This window comes from Mesoplodon bidens, assembly GCF_964165515.1.
Source record: "Mesoplodon bidens genome assembly, chromosome: 17".
NCBI classification, from domain to species: Eukaryota; Metazoa; Chordata; class Mammalia; order Artiodactyla; family Ziphiidae; genus Mesoplodon; species Mesoplodon bidens.
The window spans coordinates 18,201,095-18,220,897 of record NC_138174.1 but is presented as its reverse complement, the minus strand read 5'-3'; the positions used below and the strand labels follow the sequence as shown (position 1 = coordinate 18,220,897).

General features: G+C 37.6%; 1 protein-coding gene across 1 annotated transcript in view; it reads left to right on the top strand.

Moving 5' to 3' along the window:
- Positions 1-18,938, top strand: part of CDADC1 (cytidine and dCMP deaminase domain containing 1) — a 43,787-nt gene extending 24,849 nt beyond the window's left edge. The window contains exons 7-10 of the mRNA XM_081214417.1: positions 1,659-1,828; positions 3,511-3,700; positions 7,896-7,956; positions 13,227-18,938. Coding sequence (XP_081070543.1) covers positions 1,659-1,828; positions 3,511-3,700; positions 7,896-7,956; positions 13,227-13,300 — 495 coding nt within the window. The 3' untranslated portion in view covers positions 13,301-18,938. The remainder of the gene's footprint in view (positions 1-1,658; positions 1,829-3,510; positions 3,701-7,895; positions 7,957-13,226) is intronic.
- The last annotated feature ends 865 nt before the right edge of the window (positions 18,939-19,803 follow it).

Here is a 19,803-nt window from a genome sequence, read left to right as displayed (position 1 = left end):
CTCCCATAGTATTCTGTACAACTCAGTGGTGACGCTCATCACAGTTAAATTTACATGTCCAGTTTCTTACCGTCTCCAGATCAGAAGGTTCATGAGGGCTGGGATTCTCCGTCACATTTACTAGTGTATTCCCAGAACCTAGCACAGGGCCTGGCCTATGGTTGGAACTCTCCCTTGGATTTATTTATTTATTTATTTATTTTATTTTATTATTTTTTTTTGCGGTACGCGGGCCCCTCACTGTTGTGGCCTCTCCCGTTGCGGAGCACAGGCTCCGGATGCGCAGGCCCAGCGGCCATGGCTCACAGGCCCAGCCGCTCCACGGCATGTGGGATCTTCCCGGACCGGGGCACGAACCCGTGTCCCCTGCATCGGCAGGCGGACTCTCAACCACTGCGCCACCAGGGAAGCCCATCTCCCTTGGATTTATATAAATGCTCAGCAGCCTTTTGGCTTAACACCTGGTTCTCAACTACTTTATGGAGAATTTAGGTTTCCAGTTATATTATCTAGAGTGTAGGCAGCATGGTAAAGTGGAAGGACATGGGTTTGGAGTCAAGCAACCCATCCTTGAATTCTGGCTATGTTGCTTACCAGCTTTATGACTTTGGACAAGTTATTTAATCTCTTGGCCTCCGTTTCCTTATCTATACAGTGGGAATAGTAATAGTACTACTGTCTAGGATGTTGTGAGGATTAATTAAATGAAATAACACATATAAAAGTGAGCATGTTTAACCTTTAGTGAATGCTGAAGGATAATTTATTATTAATGAGATAATATTTTATTTGTAAGCTTCTGTTGGCTCATCATAACAATGATTTTTATCAAACTGCTATAGTACTGAGACTATTGAAACTATCACGAGTAACTATGTATAATATATTGAAATTTAGTGAGGTTTATAGCATATTCCAAACTATTATAAACAGTTCTGATTTATAAAATATTTTACTTTTATAGTTGATAAAACATTCATATTGACACCTAATATGCCACTGACCAGGAGAAATAAAAAAAAACAACTTAAGTAGGAAGTTCTATTACACACACACACACACACACACTCACACAAACACAGTACAGGCTCAGTAAACATGAAAATTAAAGGAAAGTGCATTATTTATTTTCCAACTATATACACTAGCACATTTTTAGTCCAAAACAGAAATTGTCTGTTCAAAATATTTTTAGGATTTCTGACTTGCTAACCAGTAGCACAGCACAGAGCATATAAGAAATTAACAATAATTTATTGAGTACCTGCTGTGTATGGAACACTGTAATAGGTCTACTTTAAGGGGTAGAAAGGAGGTATAAAACATGGTTTCTGTTCTCTAGGATCTTATAACCTATTCAGGGAGAGGTGTCTGAATCAAGTGAAACAGTTTGTGAATTAAGCTAGTATTTAATTAACTGCTAAAACAAAGGACTGCCTTGAGATTATATACTAGAGATGATCAGGCTGCTTGAAATTTAACTTTGACAAGACCACACTGTGGAAGGAAAATCTAATATTGTATTTTTCTGATGGCTCAGTTTATCATGGAAAAGTGAATTCATTATAAGAAGTATGATACTAGGCTTTAAAGATACAATGTAAGATGCCTTTTCAGAATGTTGAAAACAGCTTTGTTGGTTTGCTTACTTTTCATAGAGAAGTTGTGATGGAACAGGAGCAATGTACTTCATAGGATGTGGTTATAATGCTTTTCCTGTTGGATCTGAGTATGCTGACTTCCCGCACATGGATGACAAACAGAAAGACAGAGAAATAAGGAAATTCAGATACATTGTACACGCAGAACAGAATGCCTTGACATTTAGGTATGAAATTTGTTCGCATGTATTTTCTATAAAATGTAGCAAGGGTTAAAATTAGTTTTCTTTTAGCTGTAATTTATTGCCTTTCCAAAAATTCCAAGAAATATTCTTTTCAGAAGTATAACTTTGGTCATACTTGGTCTTTGCTACCTGACCTGAAGCCATTGTCAGGGATCCTGCAGGCCTTCAAATTTATTGAGCAAGTCTTTTTTCCTTTCTTCCTTCTCTCTCTGGTATAAAACTGCTTGAGGTTTGTCCTTAGGGTCTTGCATATTTCTGCATTATATAATCAGCTTTGTTTTCTAAATGTAGAGCCCATATATTTATATTTATGAATATATAGACTTTATTATGAACCAAATTGCTTTAATGTAGTTTTTGTTAGAGATTATAACTGGCATTACCTCCTTCTAATGTTAATTTAGATCATTTCCACAAACATTTCTCAGCACTTACCATTAAGTGGGTGATCTTAGGGGATTTAAATCTGCGTAAGTCATGGTTTCTGTCCTTGAGGAGCTTATAATGCAGTATGGGATATAAGACTGTATTCAACCTATCATGGTCAGTTGTGTGGGAAAGGCCAACACAAAGTGGGTGGAAATTCAGGGGCTGCTACGGATGGAGGGGGAGTGAGAGGGAAAAGCTTTATGGAGAAACTGGCATTTGAGCTGTGCTTTAAAGGTTTGGTAGGATTATGGCCATTGGAGATGCTTACTTGAAGGGAAACCATTCTTGCTTCAGGCATAGCAGTGGGCTAGAAGTAGGAAAATGCTTGTGTGTTTAGGAACACAGATGTTCCACTTAGGCTGCACCATGGAGCACATGGGTTCGGTTGGGACTGACAAGAGAGGACTTTGAGTTTAGACTTCATTTGGTAGGTAGTGAAGAAACTGAATGACATTGACAGAGCCATACTAATGATTACTTAGGTTGCAGGCATATTGTTTGAACAGATTAGATGCATACAGTTCTGCTGCCCTAGTACAAGGGAACAGAATGAGAATCTGAACTAAGGACATGGATGCAGAAGGCTGGTGGTGGGGAATATAAGACTGAGAGCAGTGTAAACCATAGAACCCAGAAGTACAACTCCTGTATCCTCAGATGAAGCATTCCTTAGTCCTAAACTACCCCTGGCATGTAAAATTTCACCAAACTCCTCTGTTTTTTTTCCTTGTGCTCTTCATTACAGATTACTTGCTTCGTTTTGTCAAATCCAAATGCTTGTTAAATAAAATTATCCTGTGTTAGGGAAGGGAGTAAGGGAACTGTAACTCAAAACAGAACTCTAATATTAATTTATCAATTTAGTAAGCATTATGAAATATCTGTTAGTTACCAGATAAGAGGTAGACCTTTTGGCTACCATGATGACTTAATGTCTAATCACACATGGTACATTCTTAGGGAGGGTGTTAGTTCTAGCCCCTAATTCTGGCATTATAAAGAGTTTCTTACTTAGAAAGCATTGTTTTCTCTCTCTGTTTTCATTTCCTTTGTAGTGTAATACTAAAAATCTTGCCATTGACTAATTCAGCAAGAATAAGGCTTGATCATTATTGTGTATAATGTTGTAAATCTGTTCCTAAAGCAGCTCAATTTTAATGTTTAAAGATTTTTCTAAAACATAACTTACCCTTGTAGAAACTATCTTCCTAATATTTTATATATATTTTTTGTAGGTGTCAAGAGATAAAACCAGAAGAAAGAAGTATGATTTTTGTGACAAAGTGCCCGTGTGATGAATGTGTACCTTTAATTAAAGGTGCGGGCATTAAACAAATCTATGCAGGGGATGTAGATGTTGGAAAAAAGAAGGCAGACATCTCTTACATGAGATTTGGGGAACTTGAAGGTGTTAGCAAATTTACAGTAAGTAGATACACATTTTTTCAAATATACTTTTTATTATATTGTTAGGTACTCTGCTGCATATTTTAAATTAGTGATTCTTACCCTTTTAAAGAGTTATCATTGAGTTTATTTTTATGTGCAAGCACTTGCTTAACTACAAATGTTCAGCTTAGGATCTGCCTTATGAATACTGATCTCTATCAAGAGTTGTGCATTGACCTTACAGATCTTGAATTAGGTAGTCCTTTGGTGCCATCTGGTGGCTAACAAACGAAAATCCTTGACCCACCTCTTCCCTCACCCTTCTTTCTGGATTGAAGTGGTAGACAGAAGTGAAAGTAGTTTAAGATTACCCCAAAGAAGAGGGGACACACACACACACACACACACACACACACACACACACACACGCCTTCCTCATGAGAAAAATCAGGAAACAATTAGAAGAATTTAATATTTGACATTTCTAAAAAAGTGCTGAGGTGGTTTGTGGAAAACTCAGAACTTTAATTCTTTGTGCTTTTTTACTACTTTGGTTTCTAAAAAACTTTCTGTTTTTAGAAATAATCTCAAGCATATAGAAAAGTTACAAAAATACTACAAAGAACTGTTTATAAAAAACTTTTTCTTGGGCTTCCCTGGTGGCGCAGTGGTTGCGAGTCCGCCTGCCAATGCAGGGGACACGGGTTCGTGCCCCGGTATGGGAAGATCGCACATGCCGCGGAGCGGCTGGGCCTGTGAGCCATGGCCACTGAGCCTGCGCATCCGGAGCCTGTGCTCCACAACAGGAGAGGCCACAACAGTGAGAGGCCCGCATACTGCAAAAAAAAAAAAAAAACCTTTTCTTTTTAGAAATAATCTCAAGCATACAGAAGTTACAAAAATACTACAAATAATTTTTTTTCCAGAACATTTGAGAGTTAAGTTGTTGCTATACCAGATCACTCTCAGATACTTTCTTGTATATTTCCTCAAACAGTATATTATCCTACATAACAACCACAAAACTCAGGAAATTATCATTGATATGTTGCTACCATTTAATCCACAGAGTCCAGTCAGGGTTTACCAGTTGTCCCAGTAAAGTTGTATACAGCACAAGGATCCTGTCCAGAATCATATGTTGCTTTGATAATTCTGGCTTTTTTTTTTTAAAAAAATATTTATTTGGTTGCACCGGGTCTTAGTTGCAGCTTGCTGGCTCCTTAGTTGCAGCACATGGGCTCCTTAGTTATGGCAGGTGGGCTCCTTAGTTGTGGCTCGCCAGCTCCTTAGTTGTGGCATGTGAACTCTTAGTTGTGGCATGCATGTGGGATCTAGTTCCGTAACCAGGGATCGAACCTGGGCCCCTGCATTGGGAGCACAGAGTCTTATCCACTGCGCCACCAGGGAAGTCCCATAATTCTGGCATTTAATATAACATTTATATACTGTAGTTTGCAGTGGGTACAAAAGGCATATAATAGAACTGTTTATATATTTCAACTTTACTTTTCTGTTTGAATCCAGGGTGCCTGGAACATATAAGGCACCTAAAAAATACTTACTAAACCATATATATATTTAAATTTTTATTTAAAAATTAATATAGCAACACACTATTTAGTTTCCTAGTTTATGTGTGTATGAAGAATCATAAATTTTTATCTTTTTTATTTTTGTCATATATTTTTGTTTTTTATTTCCAGTTGTCTTATTTAAAAAACATGATTTTAAAAATAAAAGAGGGGCACTGAAAGAAGGGAGAGATGGGACAGATTCCTCTTTTGTAAAACTAAACAAGTTTGTATCCATCTAATCAAAAGGGAAATCACCAGCTTTGTATTTTTGTTTTCTGTTCCTTCATTCCTCCTGAAGATTGGGAAGAAATAATTCTCTTTATAAAGTGTAAGTGACCTAGCTCTTCAGGGCTGTGAGTGCTGGGTTAAGCGAATTCTGAAATATCTTGCTTACTGGTGGATTTTAGTAGCTTTTCCACCGTAAAGAGAATGAAGAGATCAGAAGAATGTAAGACAGGACAAGAGAAGCAGGAAGAGACAGGAAGACAAAGGGAGTGAAGGCCCCTCGGGCAGAGATGGGATTCAGAACACCTGTTGGGCCAAGACCCACCCAGGAGTGCCCTCATTCAGGTACACCTGGTCTCTCTGTACTCCTTCCAGTGAAGATTAGCTCTCCACCCTCTCATCCTTTCCCTCATCTGGCCTGGCTTGCAATATTATGTCAATGATTTAAACTACTTGGTTATAGCTAAATGCCTAGTTTAGGAAATAGCAGTAACTAACATGAACTAGCATTTGTTCCAAAATGGAATTTTTATAATGATTATATTGCTTTTTGACTATCAAAAGTAGTATGAGTACCAGTAAATTTCATTTTTTTAAACATTAACCCAATTGAAATTAATTTTGTTTGAAAATTTTTTTCTTTTCTCTTTGAGGTGTTACCATATGCCTTGAGATAAGAGGTTCTGTTCTATGGGGTTGTTGCCGACTAGGCTAGGGCTGGGCAACAGTATTTCCAAGAATATATTTTACCTGTGTAAACCCAAGTCCATTTACTGAGAAACTATTTTTTTTTTCTGTTTAATACATGTGAATTTTTCTTTATTAGGTTATATTACTTTTTTTAAAATTGTGAAAGTAATGTATGCTCATTATAGAGGAAATAGAAAAAAGAACAGATATATAGAGGAAAATAAAAAAAGAACAGATATTATCCCACCGCTCATAGATACCACTGTTAACATGTTGCTGTATTTTCTGTGTCCTGAAAAATTCTTCAGAAATAATTTTTAATGATTACACAGTATTACAACCTATGGACATAACTTATTTAACCATTCCTTTTTTGTTGGACACCTAGATTGCTTCTAAGTTTTCACAGTTAGACATAGTCTTTTTATGATGATCCTTAAAGGTTATTCCTAATCCTCAAGGTTGTTAGTTTTTACTTTGCCCAAAGTAATAGATTTTAGTGGTTTGACATGTTTTGAACATGCCTTTTTTTTTATAATTTCACATATATCTTCCCATTGCTTGGAAATCCTCCTTTTTCCTGGTGCTAATCCTAACCATCCCATTTCTATAGGTGACCAACCAGTTCTAGATGTCTTCCCTTTCCAAGGACTTTCTTATATGTGGTAAAATGTCTGCCTTATGTCTCATTCTCCCTCAAGGCCCATGATATTAATGAGTTCATCTGATGAACTAATTGATGCTTCTGGAAGAGGCTCCCAGGAACTATCCACTTAATTGTGTCTTTCTGGAGAGAGTGCCCTAGTGGGCCTTTTTTGGTTAAGTCATTAGTGTTTCTGATGATGGGGATTTCTAGGCAAATAAGAAAGGAAGGGTGTGCTTTGAGATATTGATTACACTCAATTTTCCTTATCTGCTGCTCCAGTCTTCACTGTAATATCTGAGAATCTTCATGCTTCTCTATTTCTTTCTGAATGATTGAGATGGAAAACTATAATCAGAGGAGATGTGATATGGTATGATATGATACAATAAATGGTATGCTATGATAAAAATAATAGTATATATTATAGTACTGTATTAAAAGGCAAGATAGTCTTTGTCCTATTTTCATTCTTTCTATCTAGGCCTTCTCTAGCTATTATAAGATTCTGTAGGACCTGGAGCTAGAATATGAAGTGGTGGAAATTCTATAGTATTGGGCATGGGCAGACCCAGGTTCTGGTGCTACTGCTGTCTTTAGTCAGTATGCAACCTTGGGCAAGTCACTACGCTTCTCTGGTCTTCCACTTACTTACCTGTAAAACGAAGGTAAAGGAGGATGTTTATACTTCCTTCTCTAAGAATATTGATTCTCATTCCAGAAGTCATATCATTCAGGGTCATTCAGAGTCATTATTAGGGCTTGGTTGGTACGACACACTAACTCTTTTTCCTTACGTTGTTTTAAGCTGTTTTGATATTTGAAAGCACAGTGCTGAAATGCTTTTTTTTTTTTTTTTTTGCGGCCTCTCACTGTTGTGGCCTCTCCCATTGTGGAGCACAGGCTCCGGATGCACAGGCTCAGCGGCCATGGCTCACGGACCCAGTCGCTCCGCGGCATGTGGGATCTTCCCAGACCGGAGCACGAACCCATATCCCCTGCATCGGCAGGCGTGCTCTCAACCACTGCGCCACCAGGGAAGCCCTGAAATGCTATTTATTAAACATATAAATAAAATGTTTGTGTCCTTTTACAGTGGCAACTGAATCCATCAAGAACTTGTGTTCTTGAGCAAAATGAGCCTGAAAGCAGAGAGAGTAAGTATTTACAAATCCTTTACTGAGGTTGACTTTGCTGCTAAGAAGAAAAGAAACATAGTGAATTATAATGACCAGGTGTTGGAAATTGCTGTGGTTGGAGGTGGAGCATATTCTTTTTGCAGGTTACATTTTTGCCATTCAATTTGTTCACAGACGTTTGTGTATCTACTATTTGCTAGGTGTCATGGAAACTGCTGATTAATGACTAGTTCCATGGGCTCTGCAGTTTAATACAAATAATCATGTACAAATTAAATTTATAAATTAAATTTACATGAGAAAGTAGACGACAGTGCTCTTCTATACCAAAACAAAAGCCTCTTGGGCAGTTAGAAAGGAAAAATACATATAATTAATACAGATGGATCTAAGGCCAAATTATGAGGATATGTACATTCTTATTAGAGTAAAACCACATTAGCTCAGATTGGTCAGAGAGTGGAAATATTCTGGTTATTTGAATAATCTAATTAAGAGTCATCACAGTTACCATAAATGAATTAGCAATCTTCAGAGCTTTATTATTTGCATATTAACACAGATATTCTTAATGTAATATAATCTTTGGGAGATCTTACAATTCCTCAGGCACATAATTTGGGACATTAATTATTATTAACTGTACAATATTATGTTAAAATATTAGCCATGTTATCTTTCTGTTTGAATTCAATTCAAGGTAAGTAGGAGATTAGTATAAGTAAAATTTTTTTGATAATAACAAAGATTTGACTACTCTGAAAAATCAGGAGTTACAAGTCTTTATGGGCAGAAGCAAGAACAATCCTGTGGAACAAAAATGACATTCACGGAAAGATAAACAAGATGAAAAGGCAGAGGGCTACGTACCAGATGAAGGAACAAGATAAAACCTGAGAAAAACAACTAAATGAAGTGGAGATAGGCAAACTCCCAGAAAAAGAATTCAGAATAATGACAGTGAAGATGATCCAGGACCTGGGAAAAAGACTGGAGACAAAGATCAAGAAGATGCAAGAAATGTTTAACAAAGATCTAGAAGAATTAAAGAACAAAAAAACAGAGATGAACAATACAATAACTGAAATGAAAAATACACTGGAAGGAATCAATAGCAGAATAACTGAGGCAAAAGAACAGATAAGTGACCTGGAAGACAGAGTGGTGGGATTCAGTGCCACAGAACAGAATAAAGAAAAAAGAATGAAAAGAGATGAAGACAGCCTAAGAGACCTCTGGGACAACATTAAACGCAACAACATTCGCATTATAGGGGTCGCAGAAGGAGAAGAGAGAGAGAAAGGACCCGAGAAAATATTTGAAGAGATAATAGTTGAAAACTTCCCTAACATGGGAAAGGAAATAGCCACCCAAGTCCAGGAAGCGCAGAGAGTCCCATACAAGATAAACCCAAGGAGAAACACGCTGAGACACATAGTAATCGAACTGGCAAAAATTAAACACAAAGAAAAATTACTGAAAGCAGCAAGGGAAAAACGACAAATAACATACAAGGGAACTCGCATAAGGTTAACAGCTGATTTCTAGCAGAAACTCTACAAGCCAGAAGGGAGTGGCATGATATACTTAAAGTGATGAAAGGGAAGAACCTACAACTAAGATTACTCTACCCGGCAAGGATCTCATTCAGATTCGATGGAGAAATCAAAAGCTTTACAGACAAGCAAAAGCTAAGAGAATTCAGCACCACCAAACCAGCTCTACAACAAATGCTACAGGAACTTCTCTAAGTGGGAAACACAAGAGAAGAAAAGGACCTACAAAAACAAACCCAAAACAATTAAGAAAATGGTAATAGGAACATACATATCAATAATTACCTTAAACATGAATGGATTAAATGCTCCAACCAAAAGACACAGGGTTGCTGAATGGATACAAAAACAAGACCCATATATATGTTGTCTACAAGAGACCCACTTCAGACCTAGGGACACATACAGACTGAAAGTGAGGGGACGGAAAAAGATATTCCATGCAAATGGAAATCAGAAGAAAGCTGGAGTAGCAATACTCATATCAGATAAAATAGACTTTAAAATAAAGAGTGTTACAAGAGACAAGGACACTACGTAATGATCAAGGGATCAATCCAAGAAGAAGATACAATAATTATAAGTATATATGCACCCAACATAGGAGCACCTCAATACATAAGGCAACTGCTCACAGCTATGAAAGAGGAAATTGACAGTAACACAACAATAGTGGGGGACTTTTAACACCTCACTTAACACCAATAGACAGATCATCCAAACAGAAAATTAATACGGAAACACAAGCTGTAAATGACACAACAGACCAGATAGATTTAATTGATATTTATAGGACATTCCATCCAAAAACAGCAGATTACACTTCTCAACTGCGCACAGAACATTCTCCAGGATAGATCACACCTTGGGTCACAAATTAAGCCTCAGTAAATTTAAGAAAATTGAAATTATATCAAGCATCTTTTCTGACCACAACGCTATGAGATTAGAAATCAGTTACAGGGAAAAAAATGTAAAAAACTCAAACATGTGGAGGCTAAACAGTACATTACTAAATAACCAAGACATCACTGAAGAAATCAAAGAGGAAATCAAAAAATACCTAGAGACAAATGACAATGAAAACACGACGATCCAAAACCTATGGGATGCAGCAAAAGCTGTTCTAAGAGGGACGTTTATAGCTATACAAGCCTACCTCAAGAAACAAGAAAAATCTCAAAGAAACAACCTAACCTTACACCTAAGGGTACTAGAGAAAGAAGAACAAACAAAACCCAAAGTTAGCAAAAGGAAAGAAATCATAAAGATCAGAGCAGAAATAAGTGAAATAGAAAAAAGAAAACAATAGCAACAATCAATAAAACTAAAACCTGGTTCTTTGAGAAGATAAACAAAATTGATAAACCATTAGCCAGACTCATCAAGAAAAAGAGGGAGAGGACTCAAATCAATAAAATTAGAAATGAAAAAGGAGAAGTTACAACAGACACTGCAGAAATACAAAGCATCCTAAGGGAGTACTACAAGCAACTCTATGCCAATAAAATGGACAATCTGGAAGAAATGGACAAATCATTAGAAAGGTATAACCTTCAAAGACTGAACCAGGAAGAAACAGAAAATATGAACAGACCAATCACAAGTAATGAAATTGAAACTGTGATTAAAAATCTTCCAACAAACAAAAGTCCAGGACCAGATGGCTTCATAAGTGAATTCTATCGAACATTTAGAGAAGAGCTAACACCCATCCTTCTCAAACTCTTCCAAAAAAATTGCAGAGGATGGAACACTCTCAAACTCATTCTATGAGGCCACCATCACCCTGATAACCAAAACCAGCCAAAGATACTACAAAAAAAGAAAATTACAGACCAATATCACTGATGAATATAGATGCAAAAATCCTCAACAAACTACTAGCAAACAGAATCCAACAACACATTAAAAGAATCATACACCATGATCAAGTGGGATTTATCCCAGGGATGCAAGGATTCTTCAATATACGCAAATGAATCAGTGTGCTACACCATATTAATAAATTGAAGAATAAAAACTATATGATGGTATATCTCTCCATACCAACAGATGGAGAGATATACCATGTTCTTGGATTGGACAAATCAACATTGTGAAAATGACTATACCACCCAAAGCAATCTACAGATGCAATGCAATCCCTATCAAATTACCAATGGCACTTTTTACAGAACTAGAAAAAAAAAATCTTAAAATTTGTATGGAGACACAAAAGACCCCGAATAGCCAAAGCAGTCTTGAGGGAAAAATAGGGAGCTGGAGGAATCAGACTCCCTGACTTCAGACTGTACTACAAAGCTACAATAATCAAGACAATATTGGTACTGGCACAAAAACAGAAATATAGATCAATGGAACAGGATAGAAAGCCCAGAGATAAACCCACACACCTATGGTCAACTAATCTATGACTAAGGAGGCAAGGATATACAATGGAGAAAAGACAGTCTCTTCAATAAGTGGTGCTGGGAAAACTGGACAGCTACATGTAAAAGAATGAAATTAGAACACTCCCTAACACCATACACAAAAATAAACTCAAAATTGATTCAAGACCTAAATGTAAGACCAGACACTATAAAACTCTTAGAGGAAAACATAGGAAGAACACTCCTTGACTTAAATCACAGCAAGATATTTTTTGATCCACCTCCTAGAGTAATGGAAATAAAAACAAAAATAAACTAATGGGACCTAATGAAACTTCAAAGCTTTTGCACAGCAAAGGAAACCATAAACAAGACAAAAAGACAACCCTCAGAATGGGAGAAAATGTTTGCAAACAAATCTTCACACCAAGGATTAATCTCCAAAATATTAAAACAGCTCATGCAGCTCAATATTAAAAAAAAAAAAAAACCCAATCCTAATATGGGCAGAAGACCTAAATGGACATCTCTCCAAAGAAGGCATACAGATGGCCAAGAAGCACATGAAAAGATCCTCAACATCACTAATTATTAGAGAAATGCAAATCAAAACTACAATGAGGTATCTCCTCACACTGGTTAAGAATGGACATCATCAGAAAATCTACAAACCAACAAATGCTTGAGAGGGTGTGGAGAAAAGGGAACCCTCTTGCACTGTTGGTGGGAATATAAATTTATACAGCCACTGTGGAGAACAGTATGGAGGTTCCTTAAAAAACTAAAAATAGAAATACCACTACTGGGCATATACCCAGAGAAAACCATAATTCAAAAAGACACATGCACCCCAATGTTCATTGCAGCACTATTTACAGTAGCCAGGTCATAGAAGCAACCTAAATGCCCATCGACAGATGAATAGATAAAGAAGATGTGGCACATATATACAATGGAATATTACTCAGCCATAAAAAAGAATGAAATTGGGTCATTTGTAGAGACGTGGGTGCATCTAGAGACTGTCATCCAGAGTGAAGTATGTCAGAAAGAGAGAAACAAGTAGGTGCATTTTGTTTCCTCCAGACTAATAATAATAACTCTCCCCGCAAAACAGTTTTATGAATTGTTGGCTATACACTGTTGAATGAATCCAGTTTTTAAAAGGTCAGATATTGTGTTACCTGAGTGAGTTTATCTAGAACTGTCCTTCAACAGTTGAGAATTATTTTAAGATAAAATCAGTATTCCTTTTTAACTTAAGCATTATTTTGATCTTACAACCTCTGTGACTTTAACAAATAGTCATTTATTTGAAGTGACACTTTTCTGACTTTAAGTTATTCTTGAACGCTAGATGGTGTGTTGGGACCCATACCCCAGGATGAAGAACAGCACCAAAACAAGAAGCTGCGTCTTGCAAACCACTAAGAAGTCTTGTCTGAACTGGGGTGAAGACCTCAAGAATTTTTATTGCACTTTTAAAATCCAGCCTTGTTAACTCAGAAAATAAGAATGGATTTTGGATATAATTGAAAAAAATTTTTAAAGAAAGCTAATTTATTACTAGCATATGAATGATATTAATGAGAATATTTTTATTTTAGATTTGTGTGTTTTCCAGAGTATAGTGGTGTGTTTTTTAATTACACTGAATGAGGTATCCATAATTTAATAAGACCAGTTCAATCGGCCATACAGATTGATTTCTCCTTGTCTTAGCTTTACGTTAACTAGTTTGAAAGGGACTGGTTTATTGGAGCACACATCTCAGCAGAGAATTACATACCTTTTCAGAAATATTAATTTTTTTAAATAAATTTATTTTATTTATTATTTTTGGCTGCGTTCGGTCTTCGTTGCCATACACGAGATCTCTCTATTTGCGGCGAGTGCGGGCTACTCTTCATTGCGGTGCGTGGGCTTCTCATTGCAGTGGCTTCTCTTGTTGCGGAGCAGGGGCTCTAGGCGTGCGGGCTTCGGTACTTGTGGCTCGCAGGCTCTAGAGCGAAGGCTTAGTAGTTGTGGCACACAGGCTTAGTTGCTCTGCGGCATGTGGGATCTTCCCGGACCAGGGCTTGAACCCATGTCCCCTGCATTGGCAGGCGGATTCTTAACCACTGCGCTACTAGGGAAGCCCAGAAATATTAATTCTTTTGGATTATGAAGGTGATAATTAGTAAAGTACTCCAGGAAGATAAACGGCAACCTGGCCATTTTTAAGTCAGTGTGTGGCTCACCAAAAGTTCCCATTTATACTCAAAGCTTTCTAATAATCAGGATTTACTTAATTAGGATTGAGTCATAAAAATGAAGTTGGTGGACCTGGTCTCCATTATAAAAGTACATTCCTAACAAGGTTATTAATTTTTCTTCAGTCTTTCAATATGTAGAAATCACGATCATTTGTTGGACTAGGGTGTTTTTATATCACTGATTTTGGGTAGCAAAAGGAAGAGAACATAATTCTGAGACAGTATTACTATTTGATATCACTGACTCTTGAAACCACTAACAACAAACTTCAAATTTGGTTATGATGTTAACAGAGAAGAAATATTTTAGTCTGGAATACTGAAACTAGCCTTTTTCAAGTTCCATACATAAATGCTGCCCATTATTCCCTCCATATAATTAGCACAGAATGTCTCATGGCTTTGAATGGAAAGCCTTATAAAACCATTTGCAAACCTTAAGAATACTGAAAGTCTTGAAAGTAAACATTATGGTCAGTTCAGTTATTTTCCAAATTGCTCTCCGTGAATCCTCTCATTTTTATTTGCTGAGAAACTTTCAGAAAATTAGCCCAAAGATGTTTTCTACTTTCCTAGAGTTAGAGAGGGATTTGCATGGCCTGTGGCCTGCAGGCCTGGGGCGTGACATGCTGAGGAATGACTGCCCTGGCTATATGCGGGCCATCAGGTTCGCCTCTGATGTTGCCCTCTTTCCAGGGCATCACATATCATGGCAAGGCCTCCTATCAGTTTCTCAGAATTTTACACAGGACAATCCACATGCTGACCGATGTCCCTGCTTGGACAGCAGCGTGCTTAGGTCCTCTGGGACTTTAGTCATCATACCTGGCAGTTGAGAACTGCTGTAAACATTTCACCACAGATGTAGGACATGGAATCGAGAGGGATGGGAGGAAAGGTACCTTTAGAGGTAACTAAGGCTAATTTGAAAACCAGTGGTTAAGCTATTCTTTAACATTTATTGACATTAAATATTGAGATTTGCTTACATTATGCTTAAGTTCATCTTATATGATATGTTGTTTTCAACTGATATGTCAGCTACATCAACTATTTTGTAAATCAATCAGCAAATGTTTTGCCAGTTTTGTGGACTTATGTGTTGGACATAGTGGGGAATATCAGAAGGGAGAAACATACAAATGGGAAGAGCTATGATTAGGAAATGGAAAACTGGTTATTTCTGTAGCACTATTAAAATGGTCATGATAATGCCATATTTCCTTCTGTACAACTGGCCGGATTTCAACATTTATTGAGAGTTTACCATGTAGCACCAGAAGGAAAGCTCTTTGAGTGCAGGGATGTATGTATATGTGTGTGTGTGTGTGTGTGTGTGTGCATGCACACGCACGTGTGTATTTAAACTGCTGAATCCAGTGCCTACAACAGTGTCTGGCACATAACAGGGATTCAATAAATATATGTTGATTGACTGAATGACTGCTAGACTCTGGCTAGACCCTGTAGATGAGATGTGTAAGAAATGCGTCCTGACCTCAAGAAGCTCACAGTCTAGCAGAAGATGCAGGCATGAAATCAAGCAATAAAGTGATTCTCAGAAGGGGGTCCCTGGACCAGCAGCATTAGCCTCGCCTGGGGACTCGTTAGAAGTGCAAGTTCTCAGGCCCACCCAAACCTACTGAGTCAGAAACACTGGGGGTGGGGCCCAGCATTCCCTCCAGGTGATTCTGATGACCCTCAAGGTTGAGAAACGCCCTGTGGATGTGACCGTAGGAACAGTGGTGGCACAAAAGAGGGCAAGCATACACTCTGGTGAGTCATGGAGAAAGGGTCTTGTAGAAGTGGAGGTCCTGAAGGGGCTACAGGGTGTTGCCAGGCAAACAGTGGGGGGGTGAGATGAACTTCTGGGAGAAAGTAATGGAGATAGATGGTCACACTGGGAAGCAGGAAAGGGAAGTGTCAGGGACTCTCACAGAGATTGCTGAGCTGTACCAAGAGCGCCCTGGGGTAGCCCCCTGCCTAAAATCTAGGAATTCACAGTCAGGAGGGTTCATCCCTTAGCGTGAAAAATCAAAATTTGCACTTAAAAATACATCATCCTTAATTTCAAAGATGCGGAGGATAATAGTGAATTCATAATTTGAAAAAAAGCTCTGCATTTGTTTACTGCCAAGTGACAATATGCCACCTGGAGGCGGGGTGAGTGTGGGCCTGGCTCGCCACCCAGCTGTCAGGTAGAGTACATGCAGGTTTACATGTACTGTTCCATTTCATCACTACCAAAGCTTTTTCTTTTATTCAGCTTTTCTATGGGTTTCTCTTCCTCAGTTACTTACTGAGTTTGAGAATATACCTTCTCTCATAAATCTTCCTCGTTTTATGCATGAACAGTTCAGCTTTAAGATCTGCCACAACAATCTGCTTTTGACCCACTTTAGAGCAATTTTTTGAAGTTCTGGTATTGCCAATAGTGGCCACTTGGCATCTAGCTGAGGCTATTACTGTTGCTTTTTAGGATTAAGCAACAGTTTAGAACCTTCATTTCATGTGTAATATTCTTAAGGGGTTTTTTTTGCTATCATTTAAAATTATAACATTTCTTTTTTTAAACATATTTCTGATATACAAGAAAAGTTAAAAGCCCCATTAATCAGTATCAGTTGAAAATGAGACCCATTTAAAATGGAATACCCTTTAGAACCCTGTCCATAAAAATATATTTACTCTATTCAATGAATTGCATTTAAATAGACTCAGATTTCAAAGGAACTTAGATCTCATCTGTTTAGAATACTCCTTTATAGTTCTGGAAACAGAAGCATCCAGAAGGTGAATGATTTCTTCAAGTCTAGTTCAGAATGTCACAAGGGCCTAAATAAGTATCAGTTTTTTTTGTCCATTTTCAGTTTTGCTTTTAATGTAAGTACACATTTGTCCTGTACATGTTGACATGTTGGCTGATTTTAACATGTATGTGACAGTAATAAAAGACTTCCATTACTATAAATTAAGTCATTTTTTAGTAAAATTACACCTACACATTTTAAATGAGCAAATAGTCCTATAAACCTTACTTTGAAACAGTAAGTCTCACGCTGTCCTCTGTATCACCCCACCCCAGAGGCCACCAGGCTCAATTATTTTAGCTGATTATTTTGTATTTATCTCCAAATCTCCAAATCACATGTTCCTTACTAGTGTTTCACTTTTAGGTATTTTCTTTTGAATACCATTATGAAAGCTTTCTTTCACCTCACTTTCTCCACACACTTCCATCTTTCCATCCTCCCCATATTCTTTTATTTTGGTGCCATCAATATTCATTGTTTGGTATTATGACTATGTAAATGCTACTCACAGGTTTGTCATGTTGTGTACTGTGATTACTTTCCCTTTCCTTATAAAATTTATTTTTCTGAATTTAAAATCAGACTTTTTTTGAAGGGGGGGAGCTTGGTTTTCTATATTTTATTGCTAACCTGTAGCCAAACTCTTCTCCCAGTTGTGTGACCAACTCTTCTCCCAGTTGTGTGACCAACTCTCAGTATGTTGAAGCATATTGAGTGTCCTAAAAATCTCTTCTTATTGAAGAAATCCCTCCTAGAGCCTCTGACCACCTCTTGCCTGGCCTAATTGGTCACTAGACCTTCTGCACTGCTGGCTTCCCGGGATCTTCCTCCACAGCTCTCCTAGAGGGAGTTGGGGGGCATTCTTCACCCTTTCCTTGAATTGGAACACCTGTTTCCTGGAATCCAGTCTTTTTCTCAGTTTGGTGGGCATATTTTTCAGGTCTCTGAGAAAAGGGTACATGGTGGTGGGATGACTGTCAGACAAGACTATTGTAGGGGAACATTTTCGATGCTATGAGTATCTGCAGATGTCTTTATTCTACCCTCACTTTAATTGATAGTTTGTTGGATGTAGAATTCTAGATTGGGAATAACTTCTCCTCAGAATTTTGAAGGCATTGTTTCATGATCCTAGTTACACTACTAGAATAAGTTTCAAGGTTTGGGTTGTCAATCAGACTCACAGGAATCAATGAAGGGGGACTTCCCTGGTGGCGCAGCGGTTAAGAATCCGCCTGCCAATGCAGGGGACAGTTCGAGCCCTGGTCCGGGAAGATCCCACATGCTGCGGAGCAACTAAGCCCGTGCGCCACAACTACTGAGCCTGCACTTTAGAGCCTGCGAGCCACAACTACCGAAGCCCGTGCGCCTAGAGCCCGTGCTCCGCAGTAAGAGAAGCCACCGCAATGAGAAGCCTGCGTGCAGCAACCCAATGCAGCCAAAAATAAAAATAAAAACATAAATTTGTATTAAGAAAAAAAGAATCAACAAGGGTTACTTGGCAGCAGATGTTTAGAACAATGTAGAACACAGCACAGCCTCATGCACTGCAGCAGCCTCCCAAGACCTCACATTCACATGCACAGCTTCCAAAATGTCACCATTGAGTCCTCCTTTCTCTTTGTCCTATAAGTTTATGTTTAAAACACAACTCCTTTACTTTCCTTTTATGATTTTGGGGGAGAAAAAAGAGGTAAATTAATGTTCTTTCATTTCCATTTTTGTATTTTCTTTAATGTTTTGGCTTTAAGCATGAAATGCCTTTCCCACAGTCATTTTAAACATTTTTATTAATATATTTAGTATAAATAGCCACCCCCTAATATCATTATGTATCTTTTCCTTGGGGATAAGCCCCAAAGATATTGTGTCAGAGGAGTATGTGTTCTTCTGCTTAGGGCTATTTTAAAGACTTGATGCAGATGAGAAATACCTGAAAAATACGGATTTTCTAAAACACAACCTTTGGGGATAAAGAATTAAATCTTGTTCAACATCATAGCATTTGGATGTCTTTTTATTTGTTATTTCTGATTGTATATTTTAAAAGGCTTGAAAATAGAAACACTTTACCAGGCTAACCATGTATTTTGGTTCTTGTTTAACTCTCATCTCTGCTGGAATTGGTCCACTAGGTGGCTTCAGGCTCAAGTTTATTTGCAAACCATATATCTGATAAATAGTTAATACCCAAAATATACAAAGAACTCATAAAAATCAACATTAATAGAACAAAGCACCCAGTTAAAAAAAAAAAAGCACAGACATCTGAATAGACAATTTTCCAAAGAAAACATACAGATGACCAACAGGTACATGAAAAGATGCTCAGCACCACCAATCATCAGGGAAACCCCAATCAGAATCACAATGAGCTATTATCTCACAGCTGTAAGAATATTCTGTTATCAAAAAGACTAACAAATGTTGACAACGATGTATAGAAAAGGTAACCATTGTGCACTGTTGGTGGGAAGTAAATTGGTGCAGCCACTATGGAAAAAAAGTATGGCTATTTCTCAAAAAAAATCAAAAATAGATCTACCATATGTTCCAGCAATTCCAATTCTGGGTATTAAGCAAAAACACTAATTGGAAAATATATATGCACCACTACATTCACTGCAGCATTATTTATAATAGCCAACCCAAGTGCCCATCAATTAATGGATAAAGAAGTTAACACACACACACAATAACTATGATTTCAATTATTTGTGTAATCTAAAAAATGAAGCAAATGAACATATAACAAAACAAACAGATTTGTAAATACAGAGGAAAAAACAGGTGGTTGCCAGAGGAGAGGGGGGTGGGAGGAGGAAAGAAATAGGTGAAGGAGATCAAGAGGTACAAACTTCCAGAT